Source organism: Juglans regia, chromosome 4 (assembly GCF_001411555.2).
Source record: "Juglans regia cultivar Chandler chromosome 4, Walnut 2.0, whole genome shotgun sequence".
Classification (NCBI taxonomy): domain Eukaryota; kingdom Viridiplantae; phylum Streptophyta; class Magnoliopsida; order Fagales; family Juglandaceae; genus Juglans; species Juglans regia.
This window is the reverse complement of record NC_049904.1, coordinates 1176593-1193515: the sequence shown is the minus strand read 5'-3', so window position 1 is coordinate 1193515 and position 16923 is coordinate 1176593. Positions and strand designations below refer to the sequence as shown.

The window sequence follows — 16923 nt, the reverse complement described above, 5'->3', positions numbered from 1 at the left end:
TAACATGTATGATGTAGCTATAAGTTATAACAGTCTCATTTATAACGTAATAACAATATGGCTCAGCCTTGAAATATAACTACATAAAAATTAAACACGAATTTCACTCAAATACTTTTTGTTCCATTGGTCATGCCTGAAATGAAGATAGAAAGTAGCAATCAATATATGAAAAAAAATTGATAATAAAAAATTGAATACGGTAAAAGAATAATTTGATTCTTACCAAGGAATGAGGTTCTCTCAACTCCATCCCAACTCTCAAGTAGCGTCCGTTCCAGACTCTCAATCATCGGTAATTATGTTAGGGTTCACAGTTAGATCTATAAAATCATAAAAAGTAGAAGTTAGAAACATTAAAAATAATTAAATCATCATTTAAAAGCATATAAACTTACCCGATTCAAGCCTATAGCTCTCGGCATCAACGCCAACGGTATCTAGTCCAATGGGCGTTTCACTTATCCAATTCTGTGTGCAAACGAGGGCCTCCACTGTTGACGGTGACAATGAACTTCGATAAGCATCCAACACGCGACCTCCAGTGCTAAATGTCGACTCTGAGGCAACCGTAGTGACAGGAATGGCTAGCACATCTCGGGCCACACGGGAAAGGACTGGATACTTAGTGGAATTAACTTTCCACCAAGTTAATAACTGAAATACATCACTAGGTGCCTCGACAGCTTCCATAAAATATCGTTCAACCTCAGATGTACAATGCATAATGTTCCTTGTTGACATGAGTTGATGATACTACCGTATAATACGATTGCCTCTAACCCCTACAGATGAGTCAGTATCACCTGAGGAAACTGTCGATCCTGTCGGCCTGGAATGTGAGGAGCTACCAACTGCGGATGAAGGCTGAGCACTAGTACTGTAGTGATTATATAAGTCATCAACATCACTTTTTAGCAATCTAATAAACTCTGCAGCCTTCACTTCCCCGATGACGGAATTTACCCAAAATTCTAGAACGGCCAACTTAACTCGAGGGTCAAGGATCACAGCCACAAATAGCAATCTATTTATCTTCTCAATATTCCCCCAATATTTATCATATTTGATCTTCATCCTCGTAGCCATAGTAGATAACAATCCAGTAGAGTCAGTACAACTATTTTCCAACTGGAAGTGAAGCTCCGAGAGCTCGCTGAAAAATGAGTTCGCAGTCGTATATTTGGATCCAGATAGCCGCATGGTTATCTCATAAAAAGTTCTTAAAAATTCAACAAAATAACTCACACTAGTCCAATCATGTGCGTCCGGCGCACCGAGCCCCTATCCTGCTGGCTCCAACAAAGCATACCTCAGGCCTCTATCCTCGACCTCCATCCGCTCGAATGCTTTTTGGTACTTCTGTGCCACATCCAACATCATGTATGTAGAATTCCATCGAGTCGGAACGTCCAAGCACAGCATACTAGAACATTCAATTTTCAGATCTTCTGCTATTGCCTTAAACTTGGCAAGCTTTTGAGGGGAACCCCTCACATATCGTACAATGTTGCGGACTCGGGTTATGGAATCATGAACCTCTTTTAATCCCTCAACAACTATGAGGTTAATGATATGAGCACAGCATCGAACGTGAATAAACTTGTGGGCCCGAATGACATCATCTCTCACCGTCGTGTTCCGTTTAAACCAATCAATTGCTGTTTCATTCGCACTGGCATTATCAACTGTAATACACAACACTTTTCGAATTTCCCAGTCCTTTAAACAATCATCCATCTTCGCCCCAATGGATGCACCTTTATGATCCACAATTTCTTTAAAACCAATAATTTTTTTATGCAAAATCCACTCACTGTCAATGTAGTGTGCTGTGATACATATGTAGCAGATGTTCTGTATGGAAGTCCATGTGTCAGTCGTAAAAGACACTCTCTGGCCAGTGGTAATAAACATCTTCCTCATCTCCTCCTTGTCCTTCGCATGCCTCTTCATACAATCTCGCATCACTGTATATCGTGATGGAATGGGAAATCGTGGCTCAACAAAATTTAGAAACTTTCGAAAGCCTCTTTTCTCGACTGTGGTAAATGGCATCTCATCAGTAATTATCATCTCTGCAAGCATGTCCCTCAGCATCTTCTCACTGTATTGAGGGATGACCAATTTCTTAGTTTGTGTACTATCAGTGGCTGTAGAAGTTTGGTAACTGAGGTTGGTTTGATCAGTGGCTTGCAATCCCTTCGCTATCTTATATCGTTGGCAACCATTTAGATGTGCTATTAACATACTGGTACCTTGCTTCTTTGAATGGCATCCACAAAGTGATCCACAGTAATGACATCTTACTACTGGGTTCGCAATATCACCAGAAATTTTGGTGAAATGCTCCCATGTCCACGACCTCTTTTTAGAAGGTCGTGGTGATTGATCTTGCTCAATGGGGGGCATCTCCTTCTCTTCATTGAACATATCCTCATCCTCTATATCAACTGGGAGTGGGAGTCGACTACTCGCACAAGATGTAGCTGCTCTAGATGTAGCTGCTCTAGATGTAGCTGCCCTAGATGTGGCTCTAGGGGTGGAAGTACCCATCGGTGTAGGAGTTGTAGCATTGGCATCCGCCACATCCCCTTGTGGACATGTATTATTGTATCATAATATATTATTGTATCGATGTATTATTACATCGAGGTTCGGTTGACGTTCGCTCGACTCAGTGGAACCCATCCAGAGAGGTTCGCTCGACGTGCACTCGAAGTGGCGCTCAAGCAGAACCCATCCAGAGATGTTCGCTCGACGTGCGCTCGAGCAGAATCCATACAGAGAGGTTCGCTCGACGTGCGCTCGAGCAGAACTCATACAGAGAGGTTCGCTCGACGTGCACTCGACGTGGCGCTCGAGCAGAATCCATCCAGAGAGGTTCGCTCGACATGCGCTCGACGTGGCACTCGAGCAGAACTCATACAGAGAGGTTCGCTCGACTTCCACTCGACATATCGCTCGAGCCAATGTTCAATACAACGTGCGCTCGACTTGCGCTCGACACCTCGCTCGAGCGCAAGTCTTCAATACAATGTAAAAATCAGGGTTTTGAGCGCCGTGTTGGGACTATATTGAATATTCAATACAACCAATTCACAAGAATCACAACTGCTGGCTCCAATTCATAAGAGACGTGCTTGAATTAAATTTAGGGCTCATAACCTTACTCTCTCACCACAAGTGGAAGCTGAACAGAGGAGCAACGAGGAATGGCGGCACGGAGGAGCAACGACGAACGGTGGCACCCTGGCAAGAAAGACACGAGACGTGAGGCGCGAGACGGCTTCACAGTTCACTGGTTCAGTGAGACGCGAGAGAGAAGGGAGAAGGAAGAAGGAAGCAGAAGAAGGAAGAAGAACTGAAGAAGGAAGAAGAAGGGGGGACGGGGGACCTGGGGCTGCGTTTTGGAGGGTTAGAAAATATGAAACGACGCCATTCCATATTAAGTGGAACGGTGTCGTTCAAATTTTTTTTTTAAACCCAGCTGTAAAACGACGTCATTTTATAGCTGAGTTTAAAAAAAAAATTAGAGTCGGAGTCGGAGCTACCAGGAGCTCTGACTACGACTACGACTCCGAATAGTTATTCGGAACTACTCCGAATTCCGACTCCAAATTCCGACAACTCCGATTTCGTCAGAATCGACGTCGAAGCGGAAGTCGGACGGAGTCGGAATTCTAGGAATTTTGCACACCCCTACTACATATAGAACTACTCATAAAAAATATCTTGCAAAATTATAACATACTTTTCATATCATTTTTATTTATTTTTTATTTTTTCATTATCTAGGTTGTAAACTGATTGCGAGTATAAGGCTATTATTATTCATCAGAAAAGGCATGTACCTGAGAATTAGAGTTATAATTCTGTATATAAGTCTACTATTTAATAAACTATTTAATTTATTATAAAATTATCTATTATATTTATAAAATAAAATAAAATAAAAAGCCAAAACAGCAATACTTTTTTATATAAGCTAAGGTAATTAGCTTCATATCGGCTATGTGTTTAAATATATCAATAAACGTAAATTACAACCATTAGTAATTCCATCGTTTCTTTCATTTTCCCTCTATTTATGTGGTCTTTCAACGGTGGAATAGTGAGTGTTCATTGTTACATTTTTCATAGGGATGTCAATTGAGTCAATTGGATTTGTTTCGGTTGATGCAACCCAATGTAATTATGTAAATAATTATACCCTAAATTGAACTCAACACAACCCGTTAATGTATACAGGTGGTTTTGGTTTAACCCGGCCTGGCACAACCATGTAAGAAGAAAGAGAAATAATAGTTGCAGTTATGAGTACGTAAATACCGTACAATCATTGAAAAAAAAAAATAAATACGAGACTCACATGAAAATAAATTAATTTTTTAATGATAGACTCAATTCTTTTTAAAATAACTACACAATACTTACACATTCTATGACTATATGTAGCATAACTCGCCATCTCATGAACTCACCAATTGATTAGACTCGTCTCAATTAATAATCGGGTCATATTCGAAACTTTAACCTCATTGTTGCTTGTTGGGCTTGCAAAGTGTGTAAAAAATTGTCATCCCTAATTTTTCATTGCTTTACATGCTATGCAGGTAGTTTTTCTTTATAGAGTAGTAGGATGATGACCAGTGAGAGTTCTTGTTTAAATTATTGATAGATAATATTGATCCATTTAATATAAATATGAGACATTTTTATTGTATTTTTAGAAATGAATGTTACCGCCGGTCTGCTACAAATAGATATATAAAATAATCTCATAAATTGATATGATGTTCATATTAATCTGTTATATCTATTTTATAATAAAAATAATTTTACAATTGAATTAACAATATCAAACTACATCAATTTATAAGATTATTTTTATATAATCATTTTATATTTAAAATATTTATCCTTTTAGAAGTGGTTAGTAACTTATATTGATAAAATCACTCGATATTTTGAATCGAAAGAGAGATACATTGTCCTCTGAGTGTAATTAATGAGGGGCATTGGGCTCTAGCTTCCCATCTTGGACTCTTCTGGACAAGGCCTGTTTCCGCTTGACCGAGAATGTTAGGTCGAGGAAGCCCACGGAGTATTTGTTTTGCTTCGCAATGTTAAAGTGCCAACATTTTATTTTGAAGCCAAAATCTTAATATCCGTTTGTACCTTTTTTTTTGGCTTTTATAATTAATTTGATTAAATAAGAAAATTGACCTAAAAAGAATTTGAGATTTTAAAATATTGATAAAATAATTTAAATATTGACGTTATTAGAATCTTAGCCGAGCAAAAAAGTTTAACACTTTCAATTTTTAAGATTATATTAAGAGTTTTGCTACTCATTATCTCCACACACTACATATCATATTTATTTTTATTTTTTTAGTTTTATTCTTCATAAACAAATTGAGTTCTTTTACTCATCATCTATACACTACATATTTGGTAAGAGAACAAAATTAAAAAAAGAGGAATGTATTCATCAGCCACTATTCACTCGCACATTCCACACCTATTACTTTTTCATAAGGTATGGAGTGTGAGATAGTGAATAGTGGCTGATGAGAATAGTTTTTTATTAAAAAATTAAAAAATTATGTGTAGTATGTAGTGTGAGGATAATAAATAAAAATTTTCTTATATTAATCTCAGGATACATTTTTAAAATTCAAACAATCATTTTTAAGCTGAAGCTTCAAATTTATTATTTTCAATGTTCATAAAATTTGTTTTTGTTTGTTAAAAATACTATAAAAATTTTATACACTTTAATTAAAATAAAATATGCTAAATATTATATCTTGCAATTAATCAAAAGTCCTTCGGCTCGGGCCGGCGGCGCGCAATGCACACAAGAAATAAATATTTTCTTTATCCGTCTTTGTACTTAACGGGGATGCCTCAAATATCCTTTCATGTAAAGCCGACCAACTTCATTGCAATCAACCATCTTTTCGCTTAGGAAACTCACTCATAGTTGTCATTTTAATAATTTATTTTTATTTTTGGGAAAAAAAAGACACAGTTTTCATCTTGTCGTCTCAGGAAGAGTAGCCCAATGGTTCTATGTTGTTTCGTGCAGTGCTCTCTATAAATTCTAATTCATTCTTCGCTGAATTATGAGACATTGATCAGATTGAGATAACATGTCGGATTCTGATCATGGAAACCAATTAACTACAAAACAACACGTGGGGTCGCCGACGATGACCCAGCCGGCCGGCCATGATCATCAGGATCCTGCTTCTGAATCAGACATAGGGAATTCGCGGACTGGGTTCATAGCCAATCCCGTCGACACTCCGGACGTTGTTGACGTGGAGAATCTGCACAAGGTCACGAAATCGGAGGTGTCGGATAAGATCGTACGGAGATGGAAAAGAGAGGATTTAATAAAGAAAGGATCTTTGGCTACGAGTGTAATGGCTTTTCTATTTTCTTTGCTGGCGTTTATCATCATGGCCAGTGACAAGCATGGAGATTGGAAACAGTTTGACAAATGGCCAGAATACAGGTACTGGAGTACTACTACTCATGATCATTCAACATATATCATAATTTTATTTTATTTTCTAATGAAATATCTATATATATATATATATATTTATATATAGGTACGTGTTAGCAGTAGCAATTCTGTCCACCTTGTACGCTGGTGGCCAAACTTTGCGACAAGTTCATGAACTTCGGACCAGAAAAACTTTGTTACAACAGCGTACCTCTGCCTTTCTCAACTTCTTTGGAGATCAGGTTGGTCTTTCCATCTTTTTCTCTACGTACTCATGTTTAATATATACTTCATTAATTGTTCATGTCATGTTGAAAGGAAGACAACTACGCATGCATGACATGCATGTGGCTGAAGTTTTTCATGATTTGGTTAATGATCTCCCCTTTCAAGAGACAATTTGGTCTGCAGAATCATGTGCACGTCATTGATCATGTTAAGTTAATGTCTAGCAATGTCTTATATATGCAGATTATGGCATACCTTTTGATATCAGCAGCATCTGCAGCAATACCACAGACTAATCGCTTGTTCCAATATTTAGATAGCGATGATGAGACATATATTGCTGATTATTCAGGAGGTGCATTTACAGAAGCGGCAGCTGCAGCCATCAGCATGGCTTTCCTTGCATTTTTATCATTGGCGGTGTCAACAATGATTTCAGGATACAAACTATCAACGTCTCAAGTACTATAAAAAAAAAAAAGCTTGTTTATTATAAGAATAAGAATAATACCTAACAGTTTGCAGATCAAATCTGTAACCCATTTGATATGCTTTATCTCCTTTTTACTGATCTCTTTAGGTGGCCCCCATCAATGGCCCCGAATAATTCTCAAACTTCAATTGCTGATATAGTTTTTCTTAATAGAATCATGGTGTGATTGTGATTTTGTTTCTAACATTTTCTTTGCTGGTGTTGATCATATTTTCATGTTTGAAGATAACTCGTGTCAGATTTGTTTGAATTTTTATACTTTTAACTATATATTTAGTATCCATGGGATATTATTCGAGAAAGAAAAATGATATTTGTAATTTTTTAAATATTATTTTTATCAGTTTTTGATGTAACACCAAATGATTGCATGTAAATAAAAAAATAAAATAAAAGAATTTTCAATTATTTAATACCACTGATGATAAAATGATATAGATTAATAGACTTCTAATTCAGGCAAAAATAATTTCATTATTGGATATCGACAAAAAACAAGTGAAAAGGTGTGAAAGAATCAACAATATGAAAGTTTAGATTATGTCACATCCCATGAAAGAAGAGTGACCAATCCTGCGCTCAAGAATTGGTAATGGCATGTTGTATGTTCCTTAGACGCAATATCTATTTCTATATAGGAAAATTTAATACACTATATTACCATTTTACTTTCATCATACTAAATAAGATGTGACACATTTATCACTATTAAATGATCATTTATTACATGCTTCTTTATCATCTAATGGTAATGAATGTGCCACATACTATTTAGTATGATCAAAATCAAAATCGGATGAGAGTGTGGTGTATAACATTACTCAAGTTAAAATTTGAATAAAATATTGTTAAAATATTATTTTTGAATATTATTATTATTTTGAGATTTGAAAAAATTGAATTGTTTATTATATTTTATGTGAAAATTTGTGAAAGTTGTAATAATGAAATGAGATGAGATGTGACACTTTTACTATCCAAACATGGCCTTAATGTGATATTCATTCGATAAGTAGAGGCTCTCTGCACTAGGCCGGGTGGGCAGCGGGGTATGAAACCGTCCCACCCGCATGGTACGGGGCGGGGAGGGGGTGCCTCTGCCTTGTAATCCTCATATGTTCTTTAAAATTTTTGAAAATTTCAATATACCTAAAAATGTCTTTCTTCAATTTTTTTGCCTATAGTACCAAAATTTTGTATAATTTTTATATATTATTTATTTTCAAGGATGTGGCCTCACTAAAATTAAATTTAGGGAAAATAATAAACATTTTAATATGGATCTCCAATTTTTTTTGTTATACAATATTAGACTTCTTAATATGGAATCTAAAGTTAAAATACAAGAAAAATCATTTATGATTGATGATTTACATGAAAAATAGTTGAGAGGTTTTATCTTGATCTAGACTTCATTGAGTAAAAAAAAAATATTTAAGGTCTCAATTATAGCGTTATATGCTTAATGGGACACCAAAATATTTAGATTTTGCATGAAATTTGATAAACTAGCTTACATACTAGAATGAAATATGGCATTTTAAAATATCACTTGATAGTTTTATGAAGAAAATAAATTCTAAATATTTCATTATAAAAATAATAATAGATTAATATTATTCCATAAAACATTATCGTCAGAAATTTGAAATATATATTAAGTTGTGTTTTTTAGAATTTTATTTCTATGTATATGTAACAAATTATTGAGATCTAATTTAATATATAGTTATATTTTTATGATTTTTTAGTTTTTATTTTATTTTATATAAATGTGTAATACAATAAAAAAGTTGGCCCCCTTATAAAAGTTCCTGGTTTCGCTACAACAGGTAGCACCCCTACTCTGCACTGCTTTATTTAGATTTAAATTCTTAAAATTCTTGACCAAATCCTAAAATTTAGAGTACGAGGGAAATAAGCATAATATTAGTGATGTCGTAAAGAGAATATAGGAAGCATTTCCTTGAAAATGTTAATGGAGCCACATTCAATAATTCTATTTAAATTCTTCTAAATTCAAGCACAAATTCAAGATATTAAAGAGAAAACGATAGATATAAAACAAGTTTTACACAACAATAAATACATTAAATCGTCCTATATATTTTTTCCCATCAAAATCCTTTCAGATTAGAATAAAAATTTGAGTAGATTTTAATCCTTAAATAAGTTAATATTAACAACCTTTTTGTTAAAATTTTTTTTTTAAAGATAAAAAGTACTGTTACATCCATAAATAATTTATATAAAATAATTTTATAAATTAACGTAATTTTATTTAATCTATTAAATTTATTTTACAATCGATAAACTACATCGTTAAATTTTTTTTTATGGCTAGAATAGTTTTAAAAATGAATGAGTCAACTGTCCCATAGGAAGTGCCAACCGCGTTGGTTGTTTGATGAATTCCAAGCTGATCCACAGGGTCCCACTCTCCAATTCCAAATGTCTCCAAACTATTGGCCACCACAGTTTGTCTCACTTTGCTTAAACCGCATTAACCGAAGTTCGTTACAAATTTTCACCATATTTGTCCTTTTAGGTATAATGATATTGTATAACAAAATAATTAAATAAAATAATAATAATTTAAATAAAATATAAAGTTTTTCAGATGGATAAAACTAAAAGATAAAAGATGCTGTGAGTTGTCATTTTAATATTATAATAATCTTTTGAACAAATAATTTCCATTTTCTTGACCCTTGGGAATTATATACTTTCTTCCTTAGCTCCTACGTAGGTTGTTTCTTTTCACCCGATCCAAAAATTCCTTACTTTTCTCTGAATTCGGAGGCATCGAGTTTGACAAAACATGTCGGGATTCGAAGATCACACGGCCAAACAACACGTGGGGTCGCCGCCGACCGGACCCACTGCCCCTCCCTTGGCCGGCCCCGACGTTGAGAACCAGCACACGGCCACGGGGTTTGGGGTGCCGGAGATATTACGGCGATGGAAGAGAGAGGATTTCGTAAAGAGAGGGTCGTTGGGTTTGAGAGCACTGGCTCTGTTGTTTTCTTTGCTCGCTTTTATCATCATGGCCAGCAACAAGCACGGCGATTGGGAACAATTCGACAAATACGAAGAATACAGGTGGAGAATTTGAATTGAATCGAATATATGTTAGAGATGATTGTCTACTGGAACTTTGATTTCGTATTGAGATTTTTAATTTTTTTCTTTTTGGGGAATGTGTTGAATTGGAACAGGTACGTGCTGGCAATAGCAATTCTGTCTACCTTGTACGCCGGCGGCCAAGCTCTGAGACAAGTTCATGAACTCTGGACCGGAAACCGTTTGTTTCAAGACCGTCACTCTGCCTTGCTCGACTTCTTTGGAGATCAGGTTGCTCTTGTTTTTTTGGTTTATTCTTTCGTTTGAGATTGTCTTTGATTTGGTACGGTCGGGTCTAAGAGCATTCTTATTGGTTTGGCTAAATGTATTTTTAAAATTTAATCAATATCACATTTTTTTGTATTTGCCTATTCTATTTAAATTCAATATCTACATTAGATTAACTATTCACTCTCTATATTTGGTAAATCAATTATGGTTCTCTATATTTGGCCAATCACTATAGTAGAAATCCAAATTATTTTGGAGATGCCCAATCTAATGTGAAGTGTTTTTGGTACAAGTTATCTAAATTTTAGCCATCCTTCAATTTTGACCAAGCCAATGAGAATGCTCTAAAACCAAAACCGTTATTGAAGAAACTACTATTTTGATGATGGTATGTTTTTGGTTCATGTAATCTCTATAGAGTAATAACAATTAAACCTCAGCTGATAATTTTGAAGAAATTTATAGGCTTAACTTTTCTCATAAAACTGGTTCTATAAGAGATAATTGTTAATTTTTTATAAACATATCTAAGACATTGTCTATAGACAATGTGAGATTATTCTTCAACTACAAGTCCGAATGTTAGAGGATACATTTTGTTTTCCAAGATTCTTCCTTGATGTTTTTTTACTTATTACTCGAGAAAGAATTTTTAGGAACCCTTTTTTGTTGAATAACTGTGTTACTCTTTTCTATGATTGCCTATGTTTTTCCCATTCCATTCTTGCGTTTAAAGATATATATGACATGTTGCCAACCTTTACAGTCATGTTCACAGCTGGCTTTAAGATACGAACAGAGGAAATTTCTTCTTTTTCTTTCTTTTTTCTTTTTTTTTTCTTTGGAAAAGAAATCGAATTCAAACTTTCGACCATACATTTTGGATTGGATAATCAAAAGAATAGAAAGAGACATGTCCTTGGCACTTCAGGTCTCTTTCTAGAATTAAATTGGCCTGCAGAACGTGCCTTGCCCGCTATGTTTTACTGGTTTATTTTTTATCCTCTAAATTTGTCTTTCTTACTTGTGTACCAAGTGAACCAATAAAGCTCAGTGTCTAATTAGCAAGTGGCGTTGTCAATTCAAAGATTCCAACCAAAAATAATAACGTTTTGATTCCTTTATGCATAAGATTAAAGGGTTTCCCTCGTTTGTTTTCACAATCATTCTCAATTCATCTCATCTAATCATTACAACTTTTTCAAATTCTCACACAAAATAAAATAAACAATTCAATTTTTTCGAATCACAAAATAAAAATAATATTAAAAAAATATATTCTAACAATATTTTATTTAGCTTTCAACTTTTATCTCAACTCATCTTGATTATGATTTCATATCACTAATTATAATTGAAAGTTGAGATTGATAAACTGTTCCTTGCAGATTATGGCGTATCTTTTGATTTCATCAGCATCTGCGGCAGTTCCCTTGACAAATAATATGAGAAAGGGAGCAGACAACATTTTTACAGACACTTCAGCAGCAGCCATCAGCATGTCTTTCTTTGCCTTCTTCGCGCTGGCGTTGTCTGCAATGATTTCAGGATACAAACTATCAACTCAATCTTATATTTGAGGTGGAGGCTTTTCTTTTTTTCTTTTTTGTCCGCCAATCATTCTTTATGCCGTATGGTTCAATTTGTTGTTTGCTGATCACTATGCTGTGTGTACATTTATATCTTGAAAGGGGTTGGGCATTCACAGGCCTTCACTGGTTGTTGGATGTTTGAATTGGTTCTGAGTGGTATAAGCCATTAGTTGTATATGTTCATACGTGAGATGTATTTAAACTCTGTATATGAATTACATTTGGTCATGCTTTATATTCAAATAAGAGTTTTTTTTTTTTTTTTTTTCTTGGTGGTGTTTACCAAATTCCCAACCTGCATGCTAAATCTTGAAGATATTATGCTCCAAAGGGAGAATGAAACCATGGTAACTGTAACATGGCTTCTGTGAGAAATCACCCAGGGTAAAGATCAGTTCTAAGTTCTTAGGAAGAATCATGATGTATACATCTGTTTTACAATCAGCCAATATGATATTGATTCTTTCGTCTGATTTATTTGAAACCGAGTTGTAAAAAAGGTTGTATATGTATCAGTACTCTTTTATGAAATCCTCGCAACGTTTATATAAGTAAGCAGGAGCGAAAATATGAAGAAAGGGACTAGAATGTTGTCTAGCAGGGCAGAATGTTTCATTTCTATATTACTGGCGAAAAGGGTTGAGACCAGTTATCTGAAAATACAGAAATCTGATAGATTGCTAAAAACAGGAGAGGAAGACAAAAAGATAAAAAGAAAATTGAACTATAAAGAAAGTAACGAAGAATTCTTTAAGAGCAGGTAGTTGTACAAATTAAAACTTAAAAGAATCAGTGTCATATTTCACATTGTTTTCACTGTTCTATTACAAAAATCAATCAAAACGAGGTATTTTTTAAGTTTAGAACGGCCTCAAGGCTCAAATCACTAAAAAAGATGGAAATGCAATCTACTCTACTTATTCCAATCCCTAATATTACACAGCTAATGCCTTCAAGACTATAGACAAAAAAAAAAAAAAAAAAAACAAAATCAGATTCCTATCTATTCATAGTTTGTAATCCTCAGGTAAGGACTCGAGGAATGTGTTTCGTCCTTCCTTGGACCTAGAGAACACACCCTCTGAGAGTTGTGTTTGATCCATGTAGGCATGATTTTGGTTTGTGTATCCGGACAATCCGATGCCTCCCGGGAGCTGCAACATTTGTGGGGTATATGAGGATTGACTCCCTGCTCTTGACCTTGCATTCTGAAAAGAATCCAAGTAAGTAGTCTGGTTAAGATGGGTGGCCATGGCTGAGGGCCTAATTAGCATGGGTGCGTTGCTGGTATTGTTATTAGATGGAGGTCTTGCAATAGCATAATTGCCACTACCCCGAGCTGCAGGAACATCATGGTTGTGTTTCCCTTCATAAGTGGTGATCACAGCCCCCGTGTCTTGGGAGGCTCGTTCAACGTGTTTCCTCACTGGACAACCTATAGTTGTGCATTTGTAGTAGCTCCTACAAATAAGAGAAATGCAGAGTTAGCATCAAAGTTCAAAAAGTTCGTTTTAGAAAGTCAGAAATAGCCAAATTCTTTAGTGACATATGATTAGACTAGCAATTAATGCAACATACTCTATAAAGAACGTGCTGGAAAGTCAAAGGAGTTCAATACCTTGGATTTGGATTTCCCTTGACTACTTTCTGTCCATATTTCCTCCATCTATACCCATCATCAAGAATATCAATTTCACTTCTTGTTTGAACTACAACTCTTGGTTCCCTCACAGTCTTACTCCCAGAAGTTGAAAAACTCTCGTTTTCATTTTCTCCCTTCCTGCAAAAGAGATATCATTAGTATCAGTAGAACCAAATTCAAAACTTTATCTTAAACAACAAAAGCAAGCAAGGCCCCCAGAATAGTACTTTCTGACTTACCATCTTTTGGCCTCAGGCTCATTCTCATTGTCATCACCAACCAGATTACTCGTCGGTGACCCTTGATCAAACTCATCCTCTCCAACTGAGACAGAAGATTCCTCCTGCGTTGTGACAGACTCCATTTTTGTATTGCCAAGAGTTACAACTGACTGATCAGAAATCCCTGAATTAGTGCATGATGAAGGCTGAATTGACTGAGAAGATGATCTTCTATTGGACTGAGGCTTGGGATGATTATGATTTCCTTTATATATTATCTCAGTAATCTGTCCTTCCAAGGATGTCTCAACTTTTTTCTTCATGGGGCAGTTTCGATACGAGCACTTGTAATAACTACGCGGGTTTTCACTGCCTTTCACATTTTTTTGACCATATTTTCTCCAGTTATATCCATCATCTGTTTTTCTCTGCTCTCTGATATATTGAGGTTGTTGAGTGTACTGATTGTGATCAGATGAAGCATTAATACTATGCATTGTTTCTTGGTTTGTAGCCATTTCTGAAGTAAAGCTCTTAACTGGGGCAAATTCTGAATCTACAGCTTCCACCTTCTCCGACGGAAATACTGTTTGATTGCTCGGTTTAATGAAGCTCCATGATGCTTCTTGTCTTTTCAAGGATTCCTCCTGTTCAAGTAGTTCAGCTTAGAGCCAAAAAATAGAACCATATATATATATATAGATATCTAAAAGCAAAAAACAAGAAACCAAGATATATTTGACACCTAACATACTCGCAGCCTCCAAGATTGTTCTGTTTATCGGTAGGGGAATAACATATTTAACTCTCTATATGTTTAATTGCTTTGACATATTTTCTACCTTCTTTCTTAAAAGGGTGAAATCACAGCTTGTCACGAGCTTTGAGCTTTGAAATCAATGTAATTCCTAGATTTTGAAAAGTAAGATTTTTTCCACAAAAAATCATCTGAAATGGTCAATCATGCACAAAACTATGGGCTCGAAAGTATTATTGAATTACGACGCAACTTTTCTTTTTTTTCTTTGCTAGAGACGAGTCACGTCTATTACGACGATGGTCGCGTCAATTATACCTTGATTCTCGCGGCCAAAAAAAGAAAAAGAAAAAATCCATATTAATTAGGAGCACGTCAATCCGCTTATAGATTAAGCAGAGATCCCATCCCACTTTGGCATTTGCCAACTGTCCACCCTCCTATTTCACACTTTTCATTTTCATTACCAGTTTTTTGGCACACGAAAACTACGTCCAATCTCTTGCCGTCTAGATCAATTAATGAACAGTGGAAACTCAAGGTTTTTGAGGAGAAAAACGATCATGGAGAACAGAAAATCGAAAGAAACCAGAAGAAATGGGTGCTCTTAAATTCCTAAACAAACCCCAAAACTCCTTATATGTAAGAAATAAATGAAGAAAAATTGAGACATATATACCACTGTTGAAGAAGGTTGAAAGAAGGATGATGATGATGTGGTAGCAGGCCAATCTGTTTGTGGTTGAAAAGAGAAATCAGAACTAAATTTCTCTTCCTCCTTTATCCCTGCAGCTAGCTGGTTGTAACCAGAATCGGTCATGTTTTGGAATATTGCTTGACCTGAAAAAGCACCAGTGGTTGGAGATGGCAGATTCTGCAATAACCGAACAACAGAAACGAAAAAAATTAGACCCATTAATAACTTTTTGGCTAAAAGAAGCCATGACTAAACATGATATTGAGCTAAAAGAAAAACACTTACAGTATAATTGGAAGCAAACAAAGGTGAGTTCAAGAAATCAGTTGGGCTGAAAGCAGCTGGTGGGAAAGACAGATAAGAAGAAGGAGAAAGGGGCAATGAAGAAGGTGGGAATGACTTGAACTTTGGGATTTCATTACCAATTCGATGATCAGAATATCCCCAGCTGAGTGCTGTATTATTACTGTTAGTATTTTGGCTAATACTGTGACTGTCCATGATGATTTTGTTTTTGCTGCAGTTGTTGTTTGCAAGGAGGTCAGTGAAGGAGTTCATCATGAATTGGGTTTTGAAGAAAAATAGAAGTTTGGACTGAGAATTTATAGGAGTCTTAACTGTGTGCTGAGGCAGCCATATATGTCTGAGAGAGAGCGGGTATTTAATTAAAGTGAAGGGGGAAAAATGCTTGTTGGTGAGACTTGAGCTTTTTCTTGTACGGAGGGCCACCATGCTCCTTCGAAGAAGGTAAAGAAGTTTGACCGTTGAAAACAAGCCCTGGTCAAAGCTTGCGGCTTGACTTGACTTGGTCTTAATTGCCCACGTATTCCTATTTTGCCATTTTGCTTTGTTAAAATCATAAAAGCCCATAATAATGCTTTGGGCCGCTCTATTTTAATTTAACCATCGGGGATTAAGAAGTCCAAGCCCTTCCTTTATATATTATATATACATCAATTTAAATTAATCCCCAGTTTGAATCGAAAATTCATCTCATTTTATTATTATAATTTTTTTAAAATTTACATACAAAATATAATAAATAATTTAATTTTTTTAAATTTTAAAATAATAATAATATTAAAAAATAATATTTTAATAATATTTTATTCAATTCATCTAAAACCATCTCAATTTATCTCTGAATTCAAACATCCCTTTCAGTTGTCAGAAATTATCAACTATGAATTATAATTATGAAACATTACATGCATGGGTGGATCGATCGATCGATCTTGTTATGAAGATGAGTCGGTTCGTAAATGATTCATTTCTGACAACAAAACATCTTCATTTTGTATCATTTTCTAGTTTTTATTTTTTTTCCTTTTACCAAAAGAGCTGTTTGAGCAGGTACTAATATCTGACGATTGACACATCTTGCTTTAAGGGCAAGAGGTTTTGATCGTTCGTTTC

The 16923-nt window shown here is 35.2% G+C and overlaps 3 protein-coding genes across 3 annotated transcripts; 2 read left to right on the top strand and 1 right to left on the bottom strand.

Annotated features, from left to right (window-relative positions):
* The first annotated feature begins 6161 nt into the window (after positions 1 to 6161).
* On the top strand, positions 6162 to 7222 carry LOC118343754 (CASP-like protein 4B1). Its single transcript, XM_035689598.1, has 4 exons — positions 6162 to 6529; positions 6630 to 6765; positions 6995 to 7070; positions 7107 to 7222. The coding sequence occupies exons 1-4, from the start codon at positions 6162 to 6164 to the stop codon at positions 7220 to 7222; spliced, it is 696 nt and encodes a 231-aa protein (XP_035545491.1).
* Positions 7223 to 9935: 2713 nt separating this feature from the next.
* Positions 9936 to 12674, top strand: LOC108995108 (CASP-like protein 4B1). The gene is made up of 3 exons (XM_018970609.2): positions 9936 to 10346; positions 10463 to 10598; positions 11987 to 12674. Exons 1-3 carry the CDS (start codon positions 10066 to 10068, stop codon positions 12176 to 12178), a joined length of 609 nt encoding a protein of 202 aa, XP_018826154.1. The 5' UTR covers positions 9936 to 10065; the 3' UTR covers positions 12179 to 12674.
* Positions 12675 to 12971: 297 nt separating this feature from the next.
* On the bottom strand, positions 12972 to 16136 carry LOC108995192 (probable WRKY transcription factor 33). The gene is made up of 5 exons (XM_018970704.2): positions 15793 to 16136; positions 15490 to 15684; positions 14072 to 14700; positions 13809 to 13970; positions 12972 to 13651 (listed from the first exon to the last, which is right to left on the bottom strand). Exons 1-5 carry the CDS (start codon positions 16066 to 16068, stop codon positions 13198 to 13200), a joined length of 1716 nt encoding a protein of 571 aa, XP_018826249.1. The 5' UTR covers positions 16069 to 16136; the 3' UTR covers positions 12972 to 13197.
* Between the last annotated feature and the right edge of the window lie 787 nt (positions 16137 to 16923).

What these genes read in the sequence shown, in the direction of transcription:
- LOC108995108 (XM_018970609.2), top strand. Translation starts at nt 10,066, where the DNA reads ATGTCGGGATTCGAAGATCACACGGCCAAACAACACGTGGGGTCGCCG. An exon ending in GACAAATACGAAGAATACAG is followed by an intron (nt 10,347 to 10,462) that starts GTGGAGAATTTG and finishes GAATTGGAACAG; the next exon opens with GTACGTGCTGGCAATAGCAA. An exon ending in TCGACTTCTTTGGAGATCAG is followed by an intron (nt 10,599 to 11,986) that starts GTTGCTCTTGTT and finishes TGTTCCTTGCAG; the next exon opens with ATTATGGCGTATCTTTTGAT.
- LOC108995192 (XM_018970704.2), bottom strand. Translation starts at nt 16,068, where the DNA reads ATGATGAACTCCTTCACTGACCTCCTTGCAAACAACAACTGCAGCAAA. An exon ending in TTCAACCTTCTTCAACAGTG is followed by an intron (nt 14,701 to 15,489) that starts GTATATATGTCT and finishes CTACTTGAACAG; the next exon opens with GAGGAATCCTTGAAAAGACA. An exon ending in AAGGGAAATCCAAATCCAAG is followed by an intron (nt 13,652 to 13,808) that starts GTATTGAACTCC and finishes TCTTATTTGTAG; the next exon opens with GAGCTACTACAAATGCACAA.
- LOC118343754 (XM_035689598.1), top strand. Translation starts at nt 6,162, where the DNA reads ATGTCGGATTCTGATCATGGAAACCAATTAACTACAAAACAACACGTG. An exon ending in GACAAATGGCCAGAATACAG is followed by an intron (nt 6,530 to 6,629) that starts GTACTGGAGTAC and finishes ATTTATATATAG; the next exon opens with GTACGTGTTAGCAGTAGCAA. An exon ending in TCAACTTCTTTGGAGATCAG is followed by an intron (nt 6,766 to 6,994) that starts GTTGGTCTTTCC and finishes TTATATATGCAG; the next exon opens with ATTATGGCATACCTTTTGAT.